Below are 18,857 nucleotides of genomic sequence, written 5' to 3'. Positions count from 1 at the left end.
AGAATGCTGGTTCTGCCGCTCTAATTAAGGAGGGAAGTTGCACATCTCTGCCTGTCTCTACCAAGAGAGTAAAAACAGGAAGTGCATCACAAATAAACACGGAGCGGAGCGAGAGGGTCGCCACAGGATAAAGGATGTGATGTGCACAGCGCACACAGAACTGCGCCTAACCACAGACCCCTCACCATTCTCACACACACACACACACACACACACACACACACACACACACACACACACACACACCCTTCCCCCCACCGGGGCTTTATCACAGCGTGGTCAGGCCTGAGGGGAGCAGTGACCACCCCCCCCCCCCCCCCCCCCCCCCCCCTCTTCCGCTGGGCTCGGCTGCTGACGCTTCCACTCTGACAACAGCTGTCACCGCAGGGGCCCACGCCAGCCTCTCACTCACACACACACACACACACACACACACACACACACACACACACACACACACACACACACGCCACTCGTCTCACGCTGTGGAAAATGTCGACGGTTAGTGACCTCCGTTCCTCCTGATAACGAAGACATCCAGCGCACCCAGGCGCTTGGACAGACGCTCACACGCAAACCAAACACTCCGTCCTGGCTATCTTTCATCTCCTGCCACGGTGGGTGCGTGTGACCGTTTAACCACCCCCCCCTGTCTGTCCTGTAAGTCCCGCAGGCCCGTTCCACCAAGCACTGACAAAGGCCTCATCTACCCCCCCCCCCCCCCCCCCCCCCAACCCCCATCTTCACACCCGCTTTCATATTTCAAACTGTCCTGTGGTGGAGACCAGTATTCGATTACGTCTCCCACAACACAGCTGGACGTAGTGTGTTTGGGTCGGAGGGGGAGATGTGGCGGGAGCGTGTGTGGACCAAGCACAGAAATAACCGCCGCGTCTCTCTCGCACGAACAAAGTGCTTTAACGGCCGTTATTAGCCGTTGGCCTGGCAACGGAACCGCCGTAGAGACAAAAGTCACGCGAGCGGACGGGCAAGAGCGAGACGCTAGCGCACACACACGCCCGAGTCGGCGTGAAACCTGAACCGTGGTGCCAGTGCAGCAGCCCAAGGTGGAGACGTGGAGCCCCGGGCCAACTCCACCCTCCAGCAGGGACAAAGAACCTGAGCTCCGACCAACTCTTACCTCCAGCAGGAAGGGCAGGACGGGTATGAAGGTCCTGGTGCTGCCGGTGAGCAGGAGGAGAGCCCGTACACAGTGCAGCCGCAGCGGATAGTACCGTGAGATGGGCACCAACCTACCACACACACACACACACACACACACACACACACTTCATCAAACAATTGGATGGAGGTTTAAAGTGTTCTAGGCATCACAGTGGGGAAAGTCGGCAAAAAAACTGCAGATTTATCTGTGCCAGCCCGTTCACTCGGTTACTCGGTTCTCAGAATGTCCGTGGACAAAATGCGTTGCGTAAACTTACATCAGTTAAGCAGAATTGGTTAACAAATCTTAAGGCAGCAAAGGCCCTTAATACGGACAGCACTGCCACCTGCTGGTGGAACTGCTGCCATTGCAGCTCAAAGCTGTAGCGTAGACTTGAAAAGTACAATGAAAAATTTAAGTAGTGTGACAGCAGAGAAAAATAAAGAACGTTTTAAACCACGATGTCATGACTGCAGCACGTCACCCTAAAAAGCCTCAAGCATCAGTTCTAAATTCAGTGCTGTTGGCTTGTATTCTGCAATGCTGCGCTGTGGGAGTTTTGACATGGTGTCACATCATTTCTGATTGACGTCACAAGCGTGATGGGCGGGGCTTACGCCGGGGGCTGGTAGAAAGGACAGTGTAGAGGACACGCCCCTCCCCACCTCGGAGGACACAGCAACTCCAGCTGGCCTCAGAGATCCAACCAGGTGTCAGGTTAAAAAATAACAAACAAAAAATAAAACTCCCCCCCCCCCCACTCAGCTTTTCCCACATCACAATAGTTCAACAGGGTTCAGCAGGTGTATTTGGTCATCCCGCGCGCCAGGTCCGAACCCGAAAGGGCAGGGAAGCGAAAGGCGGCGTGAGCTCACCTGATGCAGCCGCTAACGACCTGGCCCAGCGGATAGATGAGGGGCTCCAGCACCTCGCTGGGGTAGATGGTGCTCAGAACACGGCACCACAGGTACAGACAGTGTATGTACTGCCAGTTATACACGGACTGGTACGTCTCCTGCAGACACACAGCGACACCGCGAGGGCAAGGAGGGCGGATGTTAAGACCAGGGTGTGAGGAAGCGGCTAGCCCGATACGTCGGCGGGTGCCGGGTCTCCGGGCCGGACCCTCGGGGGGTGGGGGTGGGTGGGGGCGATCCGTACCTTCTTCTTCATGTTGATGGCGTTACGCAGGTGAATGGCGAGCTGGCGGATGTAGATGAAGCCGTGTTGGTAGGACACTTGCGTGTCCAGCGCGTACATCTCGGTCAGCGTGCGCTGCAGGAAGCTGATGACGGGCAGCGTGGTGGGCGAGGTGAACTTGCAGTTCTGGACGTAAGCCATGTACATTTGCTACAAACCAAGAGGGACACGTTACGTTTGATCCTGCTAGAAACGCTTCACGGCCCTTTGCCAAAAGACAACTGTGCCAATTATATACGGCATTATATATAGCAAATTTCCTCACTGAGGGATTAATAAAGGATTATCTTATCTTATACACTAATTAACAGGGATTGTTTTTAGTCTACTAAAGCTTTCTAAAGCTCACTATAGAAATATCATTGTGTAATATTTAAAATGTTTATTACTTTAGATTTTAATCACCAATGAATTAGTCGTTCTTATATTCAAATTCCAATAATGCTTCTTTATTCCATTATGTTTAACAGATAATGGCTGGATCTCTTGCTCCCACAACTTCCTGCCAGGGTTAATGCAACTCTTTCCTGTGGGATTGTAACAGTGTGATTTTGTGCTTTTGCTATGGTTGCTAGTCTGACTATTGGTGCCATACATCAGAAAGACTGTTATCCAGTAAATCGTTTAGATGCAATATAAGCCAGAACAAAACTAAGCAATCAAGATTTTTTTTTTGCTGGTCGCTGGGTGTGGGGTGGGGGCTGGGTGCGGGGGGGCAGTGTCCACTCACCTTGAGTACAGGGTTCAGGTAAACACTTTGCTTGTGGCGACAGATCTTGCTGAGGGCCAGGAAGGCGATGACCCGAACCGTCTCCTCGCCGGTACTCCACTGCTTTATTAGTAGCTAAATAGAGACGCGGGGAGGAAGATCACTACAGCACACACGACGAAGAACAGGGAACACGGCACACTCAGGGCACACGGCCTGGCCACGCCGGCTGCCCTGCTGAACGCACTCTCTATCTGCCTTAGCACACGCAACACTCACATAGGAGTTCATCTCATGCACACGGACAAAATTAGGAAATATAAAAGGTATAGATCAGCCTGGCACATACATAATTCATAAAACAGTGAATACTGCTACCAGAACAATACGTGGACCACTATGATTAAATAAATAAGCACAGAGTACAAATGAAAACCTCAAGTGAAGAGGTATTAGTAACCCCCACCTTCAGCAACTGTCGTGTCTGTTTAGGCAGGCACAGGTAGTATGGCACCATCTGGTGGGCATGGCGGAGAACTGCAGCAGTGACGGTGGACTGGGTTAGACTGCTGAGCAGCTGTGGAGAAATTTGGATTTTATTTGACATTTCTACATATTGATCACTGAGGTGGAAGTTTTCAGCTAATCACAAAGTTAAAGATAGCAAAAAATGCAAAAAACGCACCTGGGCAAGCCCACTTAAGTACATTTTAATATCAATTTGATGCTTCTGCCACTTGGGACTTGTTGATGGCAATATTAATCTGGCAGGGGGAAAGAACACAGGTGAAAGTGAGAACAGAGGTCCCGCCCAAAGCAAAAGTAAGGGAGCGTGACCAGTGGAGAAGAGAAGGAAGACTAGGTCCTACTTTTTCTGGTCTTTCTCTGGAGCTCTGAGATGCAGCAGTTTGTTAAACGCAGCGTCCATGTTTCTGATGCAAATCAGGATCAGAGCGTTGAACACTGAAAGCGAAAAAAAAAAAACAGTCGCCCGCGTCACATGCCGACGACTCGACACCGTCCACAACGCAACGAGAAAATGGACTTACCGGAGCTGTCGGCCACCGTGTAGCGACACTCCACGTCCTCATCTCCTCTAGTGGTCGCTACAGCAGCCTTGAAGGCCTGTGTGATGTCCCTTATCAAATGTGCTGTGGGTGCTTCCTGCAGAGCAAGAGGGAAGACATGAATAATAGAATAATACACGAATAATACACACTTATGAAAAGAACAATACATGAATAATAAAAGAGTAATAAAAGAAACCAAAGATACAAGTTACTCTTTTAGTAGTAGCACTTCACAGATTGCGAAGTGTCGGAAATTGAGTCCATTATCAATACAGGCAGCATCCGTCCAAAATTACCATGTCATTTAGAGCCAGAATTAACCACAGGCTTCGCTGCATAATTGATCAACAAAGTGAAGCACTACCTTGAGCCCTCTTCTCCAGTCATCCACCATTTTAGACGTGACTTTAATGGTTTTTTTTGCAGGTTTCTTTTTCTTTTCTTCCTCTTCCTCCTCCTCACCCGAGCCGTCCACCTAGGTGGAAAGTTTATAAGGAGAAGGAAATAAGAAAAATAAATAAATAAATAAACTAAGACGACAGTACAGCTTTAGAAACGCAATAAACAATAACATATGTACTAGATAACTTCTTAAGCAAAATAAGGTTCACAGCTCCGTGTTACTCGGGAGCGGAATATGTAAACAACGCGCACGAGGGCATCAAAGGACTGAATCGAAACTAGCTAGCGGTGGTACGCTAACGACAGCTAGCGTCGCCACAGCGGGTGGAAATTATCATACAGTTAAGCCCGCCCACTAAGAGAGAAGATATGATTGGTCAATTTTACTGTCATTTGAAACTGTTATTGCGCTGAATTATAACTGCCAGGCCCTCTGTAAACGAACAGCGGGCATCACAGTCCTGATAGGGGGAGACACAGGCTCACAGGCTTCCACTTAACCCCTCACCTTCCAACACAGATTGAATAGACACGGGTGAATATTTTATTTGCTTATATTTTTGTAATTGTTTAGATTTCGATTGTCAAACTGTAAGTAGATAAAATAAAATTGGATAAATTACAATATATATATTTGTTTTAAGAATATTTTAGGCCTATTCTATATTCTATATATACTTCTATATCTGCTGTCCCGAGCAGAGCAGTACTGGAGACAGAACTGGAGAAGAATATGGGGGGATGAATCATCACAACACCAGTGGTTGGCGGTTCTGGGATCTCAGAACACCTCAATACCCCAAGCAGAACACAAGTTGATAGCAGTGTGGGATGAGAAAATTATACAAGCTTGAACACATTAGGTACATTATAACACCTGCCACAAATACGAGGCTAAAGCATCGACACACTCTCGCAGAGAGAGGCATACCTCTAACTGAGAGGGCAATGTGTGGTATTTCTGTTCTTCTTCATCCTCAGAACTATCAGAGTCCTGAAAATCCAGAAGCGTCTCATCATTCTCCTGCAAGAACTTGAAGAACTCTGGATCTTTGTGCTGTAGCCTGGAGAGCTGGGCCTTGTGTTCAGATGCTTGGCCTTTCTTCTGGAAACTCCTGAGAAGATACAGAACATGAGCTGCAGTCACATCTCCATTATTCTCCCCTTATGCAGTCATTCCGCTCATATGTACCATGCTCTAGACATCTGTGATCGTTTAACTTTCCTAAAAAAGCGCACCGTTTCTAGTTTTAATGTGCCCGTTCAGTGCCAAATTTATGCAACTCAGCAAACGGTGTGATTTATTCTGACATGCTGACCAAAATCAGGATTACCTCTTCTGAAGTACAGTATCTTCGGTTTCTCCATTCTCTTGTTTCGCAGCCTCATCTTCAGAGTCCTCCGCCTCCAGAGAATCAAATCCAGACAGGAACTCGTCCACGCTGAGATCCTCCAACTTCCTGCAACACACAGTATGACACTAATAAAGCGGTACCAGCTAGGGCACCATCTGAATCATGTAGTATGACATTCTTATGTTTATCTAAATGTACAAGGCACAAGTGTACCCAAATCAAAAAAACAAACACTTTGTTTAGTACGATCATGGTGAGTTTTATTAGCGAGTTATTAAAGAATGTTATGCGAGTAGTCATTACGAACAATGACTACTTAAAGCGTTCGGCAAGGAGTAAAACTCATCTATAGGTGCAGTCAGGAACAGAAATCAGTATAATAACAAGTAGACACCAACAACTGTTTAAGGAGATCAATCATTACAATATTCACACTATACATTCTGGATCTCGTATTGCTGAGGTTGACATTATTCCTGTAATTTTTAAAGCACTCAGCTTTATCTTGTGGATTTCTACCTAACATATATATATATATATATATATATGCACAGATCAGCTCTGTAAGTCTCTTTAGTATAGCTAGGTAGCTAACTAGCTGAGTAACATACATACATCCATCCATCCCAGTTAGCCAGCTAACTAGATTGCTAAATGTAATTTACTGGCTAACTATTGGATATCTGAACAAATATCTTTTGTATAACCAGGATCTTTTAAAATATTGTCATACTAGTTAAGGAGAGAAACACTAGTTAAAGACACACATCGTACCTCTTGTGTTTTCCAGCCATGCTTAATCACACACGTGCTTCCGCACAGTACCCACAATGCACCACTTCCGGTCGGCCGGGCTTCTGTTTCACGGCGAGAAAAACACGAAACAAACATCTAATAACTGCAATTAAACATCTAATAACTGCAGTTATAAAACAAGCATCTAATAACTGCAGTTATAACTGGTCAAACGAGGCGAGCGCACCCGTATATGTGAATGTTTATATGTCAGAGTGACTGGACTGGTTTGGTTTGACCATCACGTCACGTTTGGCAGGAAGGTGAGTGTGTGTTTAAACACTGACAGTGTTGCGATCTGGCTGCTTTATTAGTCATTAACCTTTATTTAATAACTACCGGGCGGGCTACGGACGTGTGTCGGTACTGGTACCGTATTCTGGGCCACATCACGAACCGTGACTCGGTTCATATGGTGAAGACCCTCCTGATAGATGTAACGGTGAGCTGGGCGTCCGTTCATTCTGTGAACCGGTTGAATTAATTCGGTGTAAATCTGCAGGTGTGTGTGTGTGTCTCACGCAGCAGCGCGTCTCTGTGCGGTGAATGTGCGTGAATCCTGCTGAGACACACACACACACACACGTCGCTCTGGACGTCAACGCTATTGTGTACGAGTCAGTTCGCCGATTTAAGGTAGACCGATTTCCCCACTACGAAAGGTACCGAGTAAAGGTACCGAGCCAGTTCCGCTGTCGCCACACGCTTCCCATCGATGTGTCGGGGGGTACCGGATGAACCGACGCTTCACAGCACGTCGTTACCCGTTAGTTTGAGTAACGGGACCAGCCGGTCCACCTTAAGACGTGACGTCAGCACCCCGAACTCCTGCGGTTTGCGTCAATAACACACAGAGCCCGAACCAGGTTGGACCTCAGTGGGGTGTCCTGCACGGTCCAGGGGACATCAGTGGAGTGTCCTACACGGTCCAGGGCTTGGACACTGCAGAATAAGCTGAAACGGACCTGGTTCCTTCCCTTAAGAGGGACAGACTCAGAGGGAGCGGAGTAGACGAGCAGGCGTGTGTCGTAACGCAGTGGGTTCCTGGAGGGTTCCTGCATGGCTGTGTGAACCAGAGAGGGTTTGGTGAGTAAACTGCGAGAGAGAGAGAGAGAGAGAGAGATGATCCGTGGATTATACGCCTGGTATTGTAGCTGACGCGCCGTAGGCTGCAGTAATGGACAGGGATGCTGGAGGGGGGGGGGGGGGGTGAAGCGCTGAAATAGCGTTTATTCCTCGCATTTGTATGAAGATTTCGAGGGGCGTACATTATACTGACTCAGATGTGAGGGTGTTGGCGGCAACAGTGATTGGCATGGCAACAGGTCAGCTTGTTTGCATTATGTCTATGTGTGACATGTGGCGGTGTGTGTGTGTGTGTGTGTGTGTGAGAGAGAGAGAGAGAGAGAGAGAAAGATAGACAGTTGTGGCCTTGCCATGACTGGTCTACACCTGCAAGTGCCATACCTCTGTGCTCCAGGTGCTGTATGCAATTCATTATTCACGTTTTATCGGGTTTCACTGAGCCGTATCAATTGTAACCAAAGGTTGATCTATGCTTGAAACCACTTCAGGCATTCCTCACCCAGCCTAAACGCTCGAGCTCATCACACCGAGCACAAACGGATATCTTTTCATGTAGTGTCATCTGCGTAAGTTGATATGGATAACCTCAGCAAGCAATGTAAATCCTGCCTGTGGTATATTTGAGACAGTACGTATCTCTTCTGCATTTCCAGACTTACACTAACCTCCTACTTCAAGGAAGTACCTTCTGTCCAGTTCCTGTAGCAATTCTGGAGCTATCAGTGTGTGCATCTCGTGGAAACCCATTTGCCACTGAGGTTTCCACTGTATAACGAACATATACTTAGGGGTGATATGAATTTGGACCCATAAGATTGTTAACCTTGTAAATCCTGTAAAGATTGTAAAGCTGCTTTGTGGCGTGTTGTGAAAAGCGCTATACAAATAAATTTGATTTGATATGAAGCTATACAATTATATTGTGTCATTCGTAAACCGAATTATCCACAATCCGTAGACCTTGTTATGACGTGAAACATCGGTGTTGCCATAAGCTAAAAAAACAAGAGTACTATGTGTAGATCTTTAAGGAAAGGGAGCTTTATTCCAGCTGCTCCATCGCCTCCTGTCCTCCACGCTTACAGTACTATGAAGCCGGCCTAGCCAGAGATCACCATGATGTTGGCTGTGATGCGTGCTGTAGCAAAGCATATGAACAGGTCACCAGACATATATTTGGCTCTTTATGGGTATTATGGGTCGAGCCTTCTTCCTGGTCTTCCTGCAGGTCTGATTGATTGGTACTTAGAGCCTTTATATCCAAGCCCCACATTTTTGGTCCCACACAAAATACACATTCAGGGTCTGTTGGGCCAGGGTGTCCTCTTTATCAGTCATGATATTGGACAGGTTTGAAGAAATGGTCCATCTTTTTCAGAGCATATAAGAATGCAGTATGGTGTCCTACAAGATTTTCTCTTAGGCCCCTTATTACATATTCCTTATACACAGTCCACAATAATGCTGGCTTCCAGTTTTATGCTGTTACTTATCAATTAGATCAGATCAGCACGTGTGTTTTTCATTGGTCAGTTTATGCTGTTATATTGTGAAACTGATATTTTTAGACTAGGTAATCAAATTGTGAAAATTTCTAACTGTCCCACACCTACTTGTAATAAAAGCAGCGATACTAATGTTAGGCACTAAGTCTGTTAGATATAGCCTAAGGTTGCTGATTTTAAAGTAATGCCTCTAAAGTAAAAAATAAATAAAAACAACCTTCATTTGAATGCAACCCAAAGTTACTGCTAAGAACCCTGGTGCTAACTTGCCATATGAAACTACATGATGTGCCTCTATAAAATAATAATAAAAAAATATATCCAAAATGTCAAAAGTATGTCCTGTCTATGTGATGTAGAGAAACCAGCCCATGTATATGCTTTTGTAGCCTCTATATTTGATTCCTTCAGTGTGTTTGTGGGCTGGTTGTCTTCTTAAACATTTTAAGCTAGTTACTAAGAAAATATAAGCAGAGCATATATACCTTTTGTGAAATTTACAATACCTTTCTATTAAGTTCCAAATTAAATACTAAACCATTGCTTAGGAGATTTAAAAGTCATGATGATAGAACTCTGGCATGTCTTTCTTGAAGTCTTATTGCCATCCTGATGTCCTTGTCTGAGTTAATACCTAAGACCGCTTGTGAATTTTTGGTATAACCCATCAACGTAGAAACAGTATATTACAAGTCAAGTCAAGTCAAATTCATTTATCTAGAGCTTTTTACAACACATGTCATCACAAAGCAGTTTTACAAGTGCATTGGTCCAGATCCCTAATGAGCAAGCCGGGGATGACAGTAGTGAGGAAAAACTCCCTAATTAGCTGGTTATATTTGTAATTAGCTGGTTATAATTATAGTTATCCTGTTTTAGTCACTGAACAGACACACACGTAGTGTTCTACAGCTGTCCGGTTAGACACACTGACTGTCACTTGATATTGGTACTGTTAGTGACTGAAAGGGATTTTTCCACCCTGGCTGCATCAAGTATCAAGAAAATGTCCGGGCCGGTTTACTTTTGGACTGCTTTTCATCTGTATTTAGCTTAAATGTGAGTAAGTCATAAGAAGTAAATATGCATGACTCACATGTGCCGATTGTTGGATATTATTCTTGACTGCTGTTATACGCAGTGGCGGGCTAAGCGGAGGTGCGAGGGCAGAGGAACGGGCTTAGGTTCAGTTCGCATGCGAACGCGCAGGGGCGAGGGGTGTTGCTTAAGAGCGAGCCTGCAGTTGCAGAGAGCGAGGCCCAGGCAGCAGGAGGAGCCGGAGCGGAGGGCCCCGGAGCGCAGCGCCGCGATGGAGGCCGGCATGCAGCTGCTGAACCGCGACGGCCACAGCATCTCCCACAACTCCAAGCGCCACTACCACGACTCCTTCGTGTCCATGAACAGGATGCGACAGCGCGGCCTGCTGTGCGACATCGTGCTCCACGTGGCCAGCAAGGAGATCAAGGCGCACAAGGTGGTTCTGGCCTCCTGCAGCCCCTACTTCCACGCCATGTTCACAAGTAGGTGACCGCTGGGGCCGTCTTTCCATGAGAGAGAGAGAGAGAGAGAGAGAGAGAGAGAGAGAGAGAGAGAGAGGGGGAGAGAGAGAGAGAGAGATGGATTAGGTCCTCCTAACTTGTTGGCTGAAGGTATCTTCTGGGCAATGTGCCTCCTTTGTTACTCTAAAATGTTCTCAGTTCTCTGTTCTTCTGTCCCATCTGCACCAGTCTGTCCAGATAATGCCGTCACATTTAATCTAATGTTTTTAAGGAATTTGACATCATTAGTGACATGACAACAAAACCTCTTTGTTTATAAATGAAGTTGTGAGTAATGGCAACTCCCATGTTCTTTTAGTTGATCCTGCAACTATAATGTTCCAAAATATTTTAGTTAGGTGTTAATACCCGTGCCTGCATATTAAAGCTCACTCTTTGTATCTCCTACACAGCTTCCTGTCAAAGCCCCTCCTTCATTACATCACTTCCCATTTCCCATGCTCTATTTTCTTCCCTTTCTGGTCTTAGGGCAGCAGGTGCCATGTTTTTCCTCCCTCTCCCCCTCACCACTACAGCTCAGGCTAGAGTGTGATGGTATGTGTCAGGACAGTGTGGGCAGTATCCTGCCGTTACTCTTCTGAACTTACCACACATCGGCAGAATTCACCAAAACACACCCGCCATGACCTCCACTGCATGCTAACATCTCAGACCAGGGCCCCCGTTTCCCAAAGTCATTGCAGCATTAAGATCATCTTGAATATGACGGAGCGTTCATATCTATGATCTGTGTTTTCTGATGCGTTTGGGAAACCTAGCCCAGTTTAAAGCAGAATTCTGTCCAGAGATGTATTGTTCTTTCATTCTTAATAACCTCGTCTTGAATGCTAACTGGCTTTGAGCAGAATGTATTCAGTCCAACACAGCTGAAACTTTGGCTAATAATCTGTATTAAGTTAAACATGTAGGGCCAGTCTCATAGACCCAGACTGGACATTAGACTAGATGGAACATCTTTTCCACTGGAAATTCCCCCATGGAATTCATTTAGTCCAAGATTAGATGTAATGCATAGGTGGTATATATTTAAAGTAGGTAGTGACAAATATTTGAAAATGTAAACATGGATGGAATTCCTCATGACTGACTGGGCAGAGTGTAAAAATATGGCATCTTAATATGTGTACCTAATCTTGCTCATGAGTTGTTTAATTTATACCAAATGTCAGGCTTTCTCATAATAAAGCTTTCTAACTGTCTGCCAAACTGACTCATTGGCTTAAAATTGCTGGAAGAAAAAAACCTTTTGGTACAGTGTGTGTGTGTGTGTGTGTGTGTGTGTGTGTGTGCGCGCGCGTAGACGAGATGTCGGAGAGCCGTCAAACCCACGTGACTCTGCACGACATGGACCCACAAGCATTGGAGCAGTTGGTTCAGTACACGTACACTGCTGAGATCGTGGTGGGGGAAGGAAACGTTCAGGTACACGTGCCCCCCCCTCTGTAACCACACGTGTAATATCCATGAGCTGGTGGCCAAGCGAATTCGTCTCACTCACCTGAAATAAAACGCGGTTTTGTTCACGTGTACATGTTCGTGAGGCACTACAGCCACTTGCACTGTAATGTCACTTAGATGAGTAAAGATGCTTATATGAGTAAAAATGCTGATGTAGACCTTTAACAATCCTGACATGACCACATTAAAAAGACAAAAATAAACAAAAGGAAACGTTTCTAGCACCTCGCAGAATCCTGACCCCACCCCCCGTAACGTAAGCGAGGCTCGTGGTGGTCCAGGCGAGGGCCCGTTACGCAGCTCCCTGGCTGACCTCCGTCCCTCTGGCTGGCGTGTGCGTGCCCTACAGACTCTGCTGCCCGCGGCCAGCCTCCTGCAGCTGAACGGCGTGAGGGACGCCTGCTGCAAGTTCCTCCTGAGTCAGCTGGACCCGTCCAACTGCCTGGGCATCCGGGGCTTTGCCGACACGCACTCCTGCAGCGACCTGCTCAAGTCGGCCCACAAGTACGTCCTGCAGCACTTTGTGGAGGTGTCCAAGACTGAGGAGTTCATGCTTCTGCCACTCAAACAGGTGAGGAGGAGCCGGGGATTATGGGGGAGAGGGGGGGGTTCAGGGGGACGGACACCTGCAAACGGCGCGGCTCAGGAAGTAGAAACAACCGGCCTGGTTCTCAAGTGTTACTGCAGTGTGTCTCACTGTTTTAAACGTGCCTCCCGTGTGTCTGTTTTTAATGCTTTTAACTGAGTGTTTACTGTAGTTAGAGTCCAGTGGCATTCCTGACTTGTATGCCGTGTCTTCTTGAAGATGTGGAAGTTTAGGGGCAGTGTGCCTAAAGGGTTGCGCTTGAACAAACAGCCCGGAGTTCTTGCCAGCGTCCTCCCACCATGGACAGCTGTCGAGGCTTTTAAACTTTTGCCCACCCTTCCCTTTACTGTAAACACGCGCAATCTGACCTCGTCTCATATCTCTGGGGCTTTTCTCGCTTGGCTGGTCGTGAGTCTAGCGCTGGCGAGTCTGCACAGACGTGCCCAGTTGGGCCACGCGTCCAGGGTGCAGCCCCCCCAACCACGACAGAGCTGGAGCACCGAGGTCCCAGCGTCCTAAACGCAGGCTTCTTCTCCGGCAGAGATCACGTTATCTCCACCTTCAGCGTATGATGGGCTTTCATCCTCTATTATATCAACGAGCTCTCTTTGGGCAAACGTGATTAGCGTAGTCAATTCTGGGCTCTCGCACTCTCTGGCCGACAGGCTCTTGGTCTCCCTTAAGTCCTTTTTCTTGAATCCATTTTTAGGTGTTGATTTGAGGGGTCTGTGAGTGGCGGTTACTGAGGAGAAGGGCTGCAATTCTGTCTCTCCCCCTCCTTTCTTTTCCCAGACGTATTTTACAGCAGTGGTTACTGGCTTGGTGCCACTGCAGCAGTGTGTGCTTAAGCCCTGTGCCTACTGGGCTATGAAGGTTGCCCCGGATTTAGACCTCGACACCTGGGAAACATGGGTGTGTTTGTTGTACACAAGCCCATAAACTGTGGCCTTAACAACAGCCACATATATTCACTTACATACGTATATATAGATTGCGTGTGTGTGTGTCCTTCATCCTGACCTGACCAGGAGCCCATCAGAGCTGTTCTCTTCATCGGTCGTTGGTCACCTGGTCGTGTTCCTCACAGGTGTTGGATCTGATCTCCAGTGATAACCTGAACGTTCCCTCGGAGGAGGAAGTTTACCGGGCTGTGCTGAGCTGGGTCAAACATGACATCGATGCCCGGAGGCAGCACGTTCCCCGAGTGAGTCCCGTCCTGACCGTCGGACGCGTGTCTCCGCAGCCAAGCACACGTCGGCTCTTTAACCCCCCCTCTGACACCCCCACTTGTGAACTGTGTCCCCCCCCCCCCCCCCCCCAGCTGATGAAGTGCGTGCGCCTGCCGCTGCTCACCCGCGACTTCCTGATAAGCAGCGTGGACACGGAGCTTCTCGTGCGTCATCACTCGGAGTGCAAGGACCTGCTGATCGAGGCGCTCAAGTACCACCTGATGCCCGAGCAGAGGGGCGTTCTGGGAAACAGCCGGACGAGGCCCCGCCGGTGCGAGGGGGCCAGCCCCGTGCTCTTCGCTGTCGGTGAGTCCGGGACGCTCGCGCCGTCTCCGCCCGTGTGGATATAACGGCGAGACGTGGTGTTGAGCGCTACCCTCTATGTTGCCCTGCAGGTGGAGGCAGTCTCTTTGCTATTCACGGAGACTGCGAGGCCTACGACACCCGGACGGACCGCTGGCACATGGTGGCGTCCATGTCCACGCGACGGGCACGAGTCGGCGTCGCTGCTATCGGCAACAAGCTGTACGCTGTGGGAGGGTACGGAAGCTCTTATTCACGCCCCTTCTGGTTAATAACCGCGTAGTGTTTCATAGGAAGAGTGGCACGGTGGGCGTAGTGGTGTAACCAGTGGGAGTGTTGTCTCCCTGAGCATGGCTTGTCGTGCACTTTAACACTTTCAGGTGGGTTCAAATGGGAGAACCTGTCGAGCGACATTGGTGTCCTGAATACGGCTGAATACGACCGCGTCATATAGCAAGTCACTTCTCGGAAAGTGACGTTCTCTTTTGAGTGATGTTTTGACGTGCCTTCGTCAGGTATGACGGTACCTCAGACCTGGCCACTGTTGAGTCATATGACCCTGTAACTAACGGCTGGCAGCCGGAAGTGTCTATGGGAACCAGGAGAAGCTGTCTGGGCGTGGCCGTCCTCCACGGGCTGCTCTACGCCGCTGGAGGCTACGATGGTGCTTCCTGTCTTAACAGGTAGGAAGATCTCAAGGGCAAGAACAGGCATTCTTATCCATCAGTACGGATGCTTTTTTTTAGTGTATTAATATTCACAAAAGATCAATTTTCTTTGTTTTAAAAATTATACTATATTCATTTAAGTCTATTAATTTCTTTTGGCCAATGAATGATAGTCTGATGACTGATTAAACAATGATAATTGAAGGTGTGTGACTAGTGTTGCCATGGTCACATGTTCATACATGACTGATAAAACTGACTTTTTCGTTATGGTTATTATAAAACTACATTTTGTGATTGGTTGAACTGCTTTAACTCCTCTAGCGCAGAGAGGTATGACCCACTGACCAGCACGTGGACGTCCATTGCTGCGATGAGCACCAGGAGACGATACGTTAGAGTGGCTACGCTGGGTGAGCCGCTCGATACGACACCTCTCTGAGGAACTTGTTGATGTGTTGGGGTATGAGTGACGGCAGCGTCTGCCTCTCCGAATAACTCGGCTTCATGTGGTGAGGCACTGCTCGGAATATGGCTGGATCGGTTTCACTTTTTATTTGATGAAGCATTCCTCAATATGATGGCCTCACACTCACACACTCATAGCGTTAAAGGGGTTGAAAGGTTAAAGGGTTAGCCACAGTTTCCGCGGGCTTTGGTGTGAACAGAACCCCGTTTCGTTTCAGATGGCAGTCTGTATGCGGTTGGTGGGTATGACAGTTCTTCACACCTGGCCACGGTGGAGAAGTATGATCCACAGGTACTCGCCTCTCTTTGGTTGAAAAGTAAATATCCTCCAGTTAACATTACATTAATATACATATAAAGAACTGTTCAACAGTACACATTACAATATCGTAGACAAATATCTTGAATTAAACATTACAACATTATAAGTAAATACGGCCCAGTAAACATTACAGTATTATACATATAAAGGAATATTTGCAAGTAAACATTGCAATATCATAGGCAAGTATCCTTCAGTAAACATTACAGTATTGGATTAACGTCTTCTGCCTGGATTTCTTTGACTGTGGACCTCTCGGCTGTCTTCAGCTACTAAGTGTTGAAGACAGGACACTGCCGTGTTCACACGTGTTCATATGATCAACACCCGTGTTTCCTAATCTGACTAACGACCAGCGTTGTTCTGGCTGGTGCCGCATGCAGTTTTACAGTTTTCAAGATTTCCAAAGCACATTTAACCCTGGTGCTGTGGTGTCTGTGCCCTGTTGCCCCGGTGCTGTGTGCTCAGACCAACGTGTGGGCCGCCATAGCCAACATGTTGAGCCGTCGGAGCAGTGCGGGCGTGGCCGTCCTGGAGGGGATGCTGTACGTCGCCGGCGGAAACGACGGGACCAGCTGCCTGAATTCGGTGGAGCGCTACAACCCTAAAACCAACACCTGGGAGGGCGTGGCACCCATGAACATCCGCAGGTGAGAGCTTCAGAAACTCTCTGAAACTGCAGCGGTGGAGAGGTCGAAATAATCCACTGTTATAAACCTGCAGTACAATCTCTAACTAGAAGGTATTCATGAAGGGTTTACCAACCAGGACCCAAACAGAGAACCGAGCAGAACCGAGCGAGCGTGTGCCCTGTTGGTCAGCTCGAGCCGGGTCTCGGTCCTGCTGCCGTGAGCCCTGTCCTTATTTAATGAGCGCTTTACCCAATCAGGAGCACCCATGACCTGGTGGCCATGGACGGCTGGCTGTACGCCGTGGGCGGCAACGACGGCAGTTCCAGCCTGAACTCCATCGAGAAGTACAACCCGCGTAGCAACAAGTGGGTGGCGGCCTCGTGCATGTTCACGAGGCGCAGCAGCGTGGGCGTGGCCGTCCTCGAGCTGCTCAACTTCCCCCCGCCGTCCTCCCCCACCATGTCCGTCTCCTCCACCAGTCTTTGACGAAGGCTGAAGACGCGGCTGAACCCCGGCGGTGTGCCCCGTGTGGCCAAGCAGCGCAACTGCTCGGTCTGAGCTCTGGAGGGAGGCCAGGGGGGGCCCACAGCGCCACCTTTCTGCTGGAGTAGCACTGTGGCATTGTACAGAATATAAAAAAAAGACAACCCACAATTTTACCCTCCAATTCCTAAACCTTGCACCCCAGAGCTTGAAAAGGCTGAATCCTGTCACTCTGGCCTTTTGCAGTCACTTGTGTATGAAGAACACTGTAATTGTTTTGGAGGGTGGGGGTGGATCATAATATTGCAATAATATATAAAAACAAATGTTACTTAGGAATGTAGTTCAAACATCAGTCGATTGGCTCTGTCATGCATGTTTACTGAAATGTTGTCTTGGCCGAAGAACAACATTGTAGTGCTGGTGTGTCACACTAGGTGGCAGTAATGCGCAACGCTGCCCGATTTCGCCATTGTGCATGTGGGTGCAGAGAAGCAGAGAGTTTTCGCAAAGCAGTCTCTGGACAGTAATAACAAAGGTTAAATGGGGTCAAACGATTTTGACCACAGAAGAGATGTTAAATGTATTTTCGTATTTATTTATTAAATGTAATATATACAAATGTGATGCTATTACAGAGACGTTTTATGAACTGCTGAAGGACCATTGCTACCTTTTGAAAAAGGGGAGATGTATCTTATTTACATATCAGAGATTATGAGGATCGTGTGTTTGTATTATTTCTGGAAATGGGGAATATGTTTGTTCTGGCTAATTGCTGAGATCTTATTACAGTGCAGGGATTAGGGTTTGACCCAGTGGAAACAATTTAGTTTCCACAGCCATGTCTCTGAAGTCTTTGGACAATTGATCAGCTAAATGACTACGTACTGTCGCAACTCTCTATTAGTGATGAAGGAAGGTGGTGTAGAGTGTTCAGTATTCTGTCAATAGTCATTAGAGGCCTCTCAATAAAGGTATAGCCATATTGGAATGTTCTCACATGCTCTCAGGAGCATGTTTGTGCTGAGAAAGACTAATGTGTACACAGATCTCAGTAATTACACCTCGTCTTTTTAACACATATGATGTGACATATGACATGATTCATTGTCATATTGTGGTGTAATTTAAATCCTGACTGAACTTTACCTTTACCTCACAGTAGCACTTGTGTAGACACACCCCCATTACTCAATCAGGGGTTGAAGGTAACATGTCATATTGAAAGTCTGTTGGGAATATATGTCGTATTTCAGAACATTGTTTTTACTGTGTTGGAAGGCTTATATCTGGTCTGTCCTTGGATGAGAGCGTTAATCAGGATTCCAGACACAGTGAGGTCACAGGTTTATGAACCCTAGCACGAGCTACCAGTAAACGAGTTCCACCTTCAGCCGTTGTCATGTACACTTTGATTTAAAAAAAACGTAGCATAACTTCTAAGAAGTTACAATTTCTTTTTCCTTTTTTTGAAGGATTGTGTTCATTTGAACGAGTTCAGAAGTAGTTTAAGCACAGGAATGACAGAACTTCTTCAATCTGGAGATTTTCTGCCTTTTTCGAGACTGGGACGGTGTCTTTGTTCCTTTGACCATAAATGAAATAACCTTCCCAACAGAAAAAAGACAATGTATAGAACCAAAATATCTGATCGAAACATTTGTGTAATGTGTATGTTAAAGTGGCTCATGTTTTTGGTTTATGTTGTTGCCTTAATGTGTTGTGATTTGTTTATTTATTATGTGACTTTTATGTTTTGTTATATTTATGAAGGAAATTAAAAAATATTTTTTGCACTATTGTCAGATGGAGCAATACACTACTGTACACAAATGAAATAAAGTTTTTTTTCAAGTGGA

General features: G+C 47.1%; 2 protein-coding genes across 7 annotated transcripts in view; one reads left to right on the top strand and one right to left on the bottom strand.

The window, feature by feature from the left end:
- Positions 1–6,832, bottom strand: part of noc2l (NOC2-like nucleolar associated transcriptional repressor) — a 25,302-nt gene extending 18,470 nt beyond the window's left edge. Inside the window, 12 exon segments of the mRNA XM_076992017.1 lie at positions 1,142–1,253; positions 2,041–2,180; positions 2,327–2,515; positions 3,096–3,209; positions 3,541–3,651; positions 3,760–3,838; positions 3,944–4,037; positions 4,124–4,238; positions 4,509–4,619; positions 5,478–5,661; positions 5,881–6,006; positions 6,676–6,832. Coding sequence (XP_076848132.1) covers positions 1,142–1,253; positions 2,041–2,180; positions 2,327–2,515; positions 3,096–3,209; positions 3,541–3,651; positions 3,760–3,838; positions 3,944–4,037; positions 4,124–4,238; positions 4,509–4,619; positions 5,478–5,661; positions 5,881–6,006; positions 6,676–6,695 — 1,395 coding nt within the window. The 5' untranslated portion in view covers positions 6,696–6,832.
- On the top strand, positions 6,822–18,857 carry klhl17 (kelch-like family member 17). Of its 6 annotated transcripts, none has more exons than XM_076992016.1 (13): positions 6,822–6,959; positions 10,531–10,807; positions 11,315–11,380; positions 12,147–12,268; positions 12,654–12,875; positions 13,978–14,094; positions 14,212–14,425; positions 14,515–14,659; positions 14,938–15,105; positions 15,415–15,503; positions 15,777–15,850; positions 16,349–16,530; positions 16,770–18,857. In XM_076992016.1, the coding sequence occupies exons 2-13, from the start codon at positions 10,597–10,599 to the stop codon at positions 16,996–16,998; spliced, it is 1,839 nt and encodes a 612-aa protein (XP_076848131.1). In that variant the 5' UTR covers positions 6,822–6,959; positions 10,531–10,596; the 3' UTR covers positions 16,999–18,857. The 6 variants fall into 6 exon arrangements, with proteins under 6 accessions (XP_076848131.1, XP_076848129.1, XP_076848130.1 ...); XM_076992014.1 differs by having other exon boundaries at positions 6,839–6,959; positions 10,429–10,807; XM_076992015.1 differs by lacking the exon at positions 6,822–6,959 and adding an exon at positions 7,372–7,782.

This window comes from Brachyhypopomus gauderio, unplaced genomic scaffold (genome assembly GCF_052324685.1).
Source record: "Brachyhypopomus gauderio isolate BG-103 unplaced genomic scaffold, BGAUD_0.2 sc88, whole genome shotgun sequence".
Taxonomy (NCBI): Eukaryota; Metazoa; Chordata; class Actinopteri; order Gymnotiformes; family Hypopomidae; genus Brachyhypopomus; species Brachyhypopomus gauderio.
Note: the sequence above shows the minus strand (reverse complement) of the source record. Positions and strands in the feature narration are given on the sequence as shown.

Excerpts from the sequence above, each read along its gene's own strand:
- klhl17 (XM_076992011.1), top strand. The coding sequence starts at position 10,375 with ATGACTCACATGTGCCGATTGTTGGATATTATTCTTGACTGCTGTTAT. Across the intron at positions 11,381-12,146 it reads GCTCAGGCTAGAGTGTGATG|ACGAGATGTCGGAGAGCCGT; the intron begins GTATGTGTCAGG and ends GCGCGCGCGTAG. Across the intron at positions 15,106-15,414 it reads GGTGCTTCCTGTCTTAACAG|CGCAGAGAGGTATGACCCAC; the intron begins GTAGGAAGATCT and ends TAACTCCTCTAG.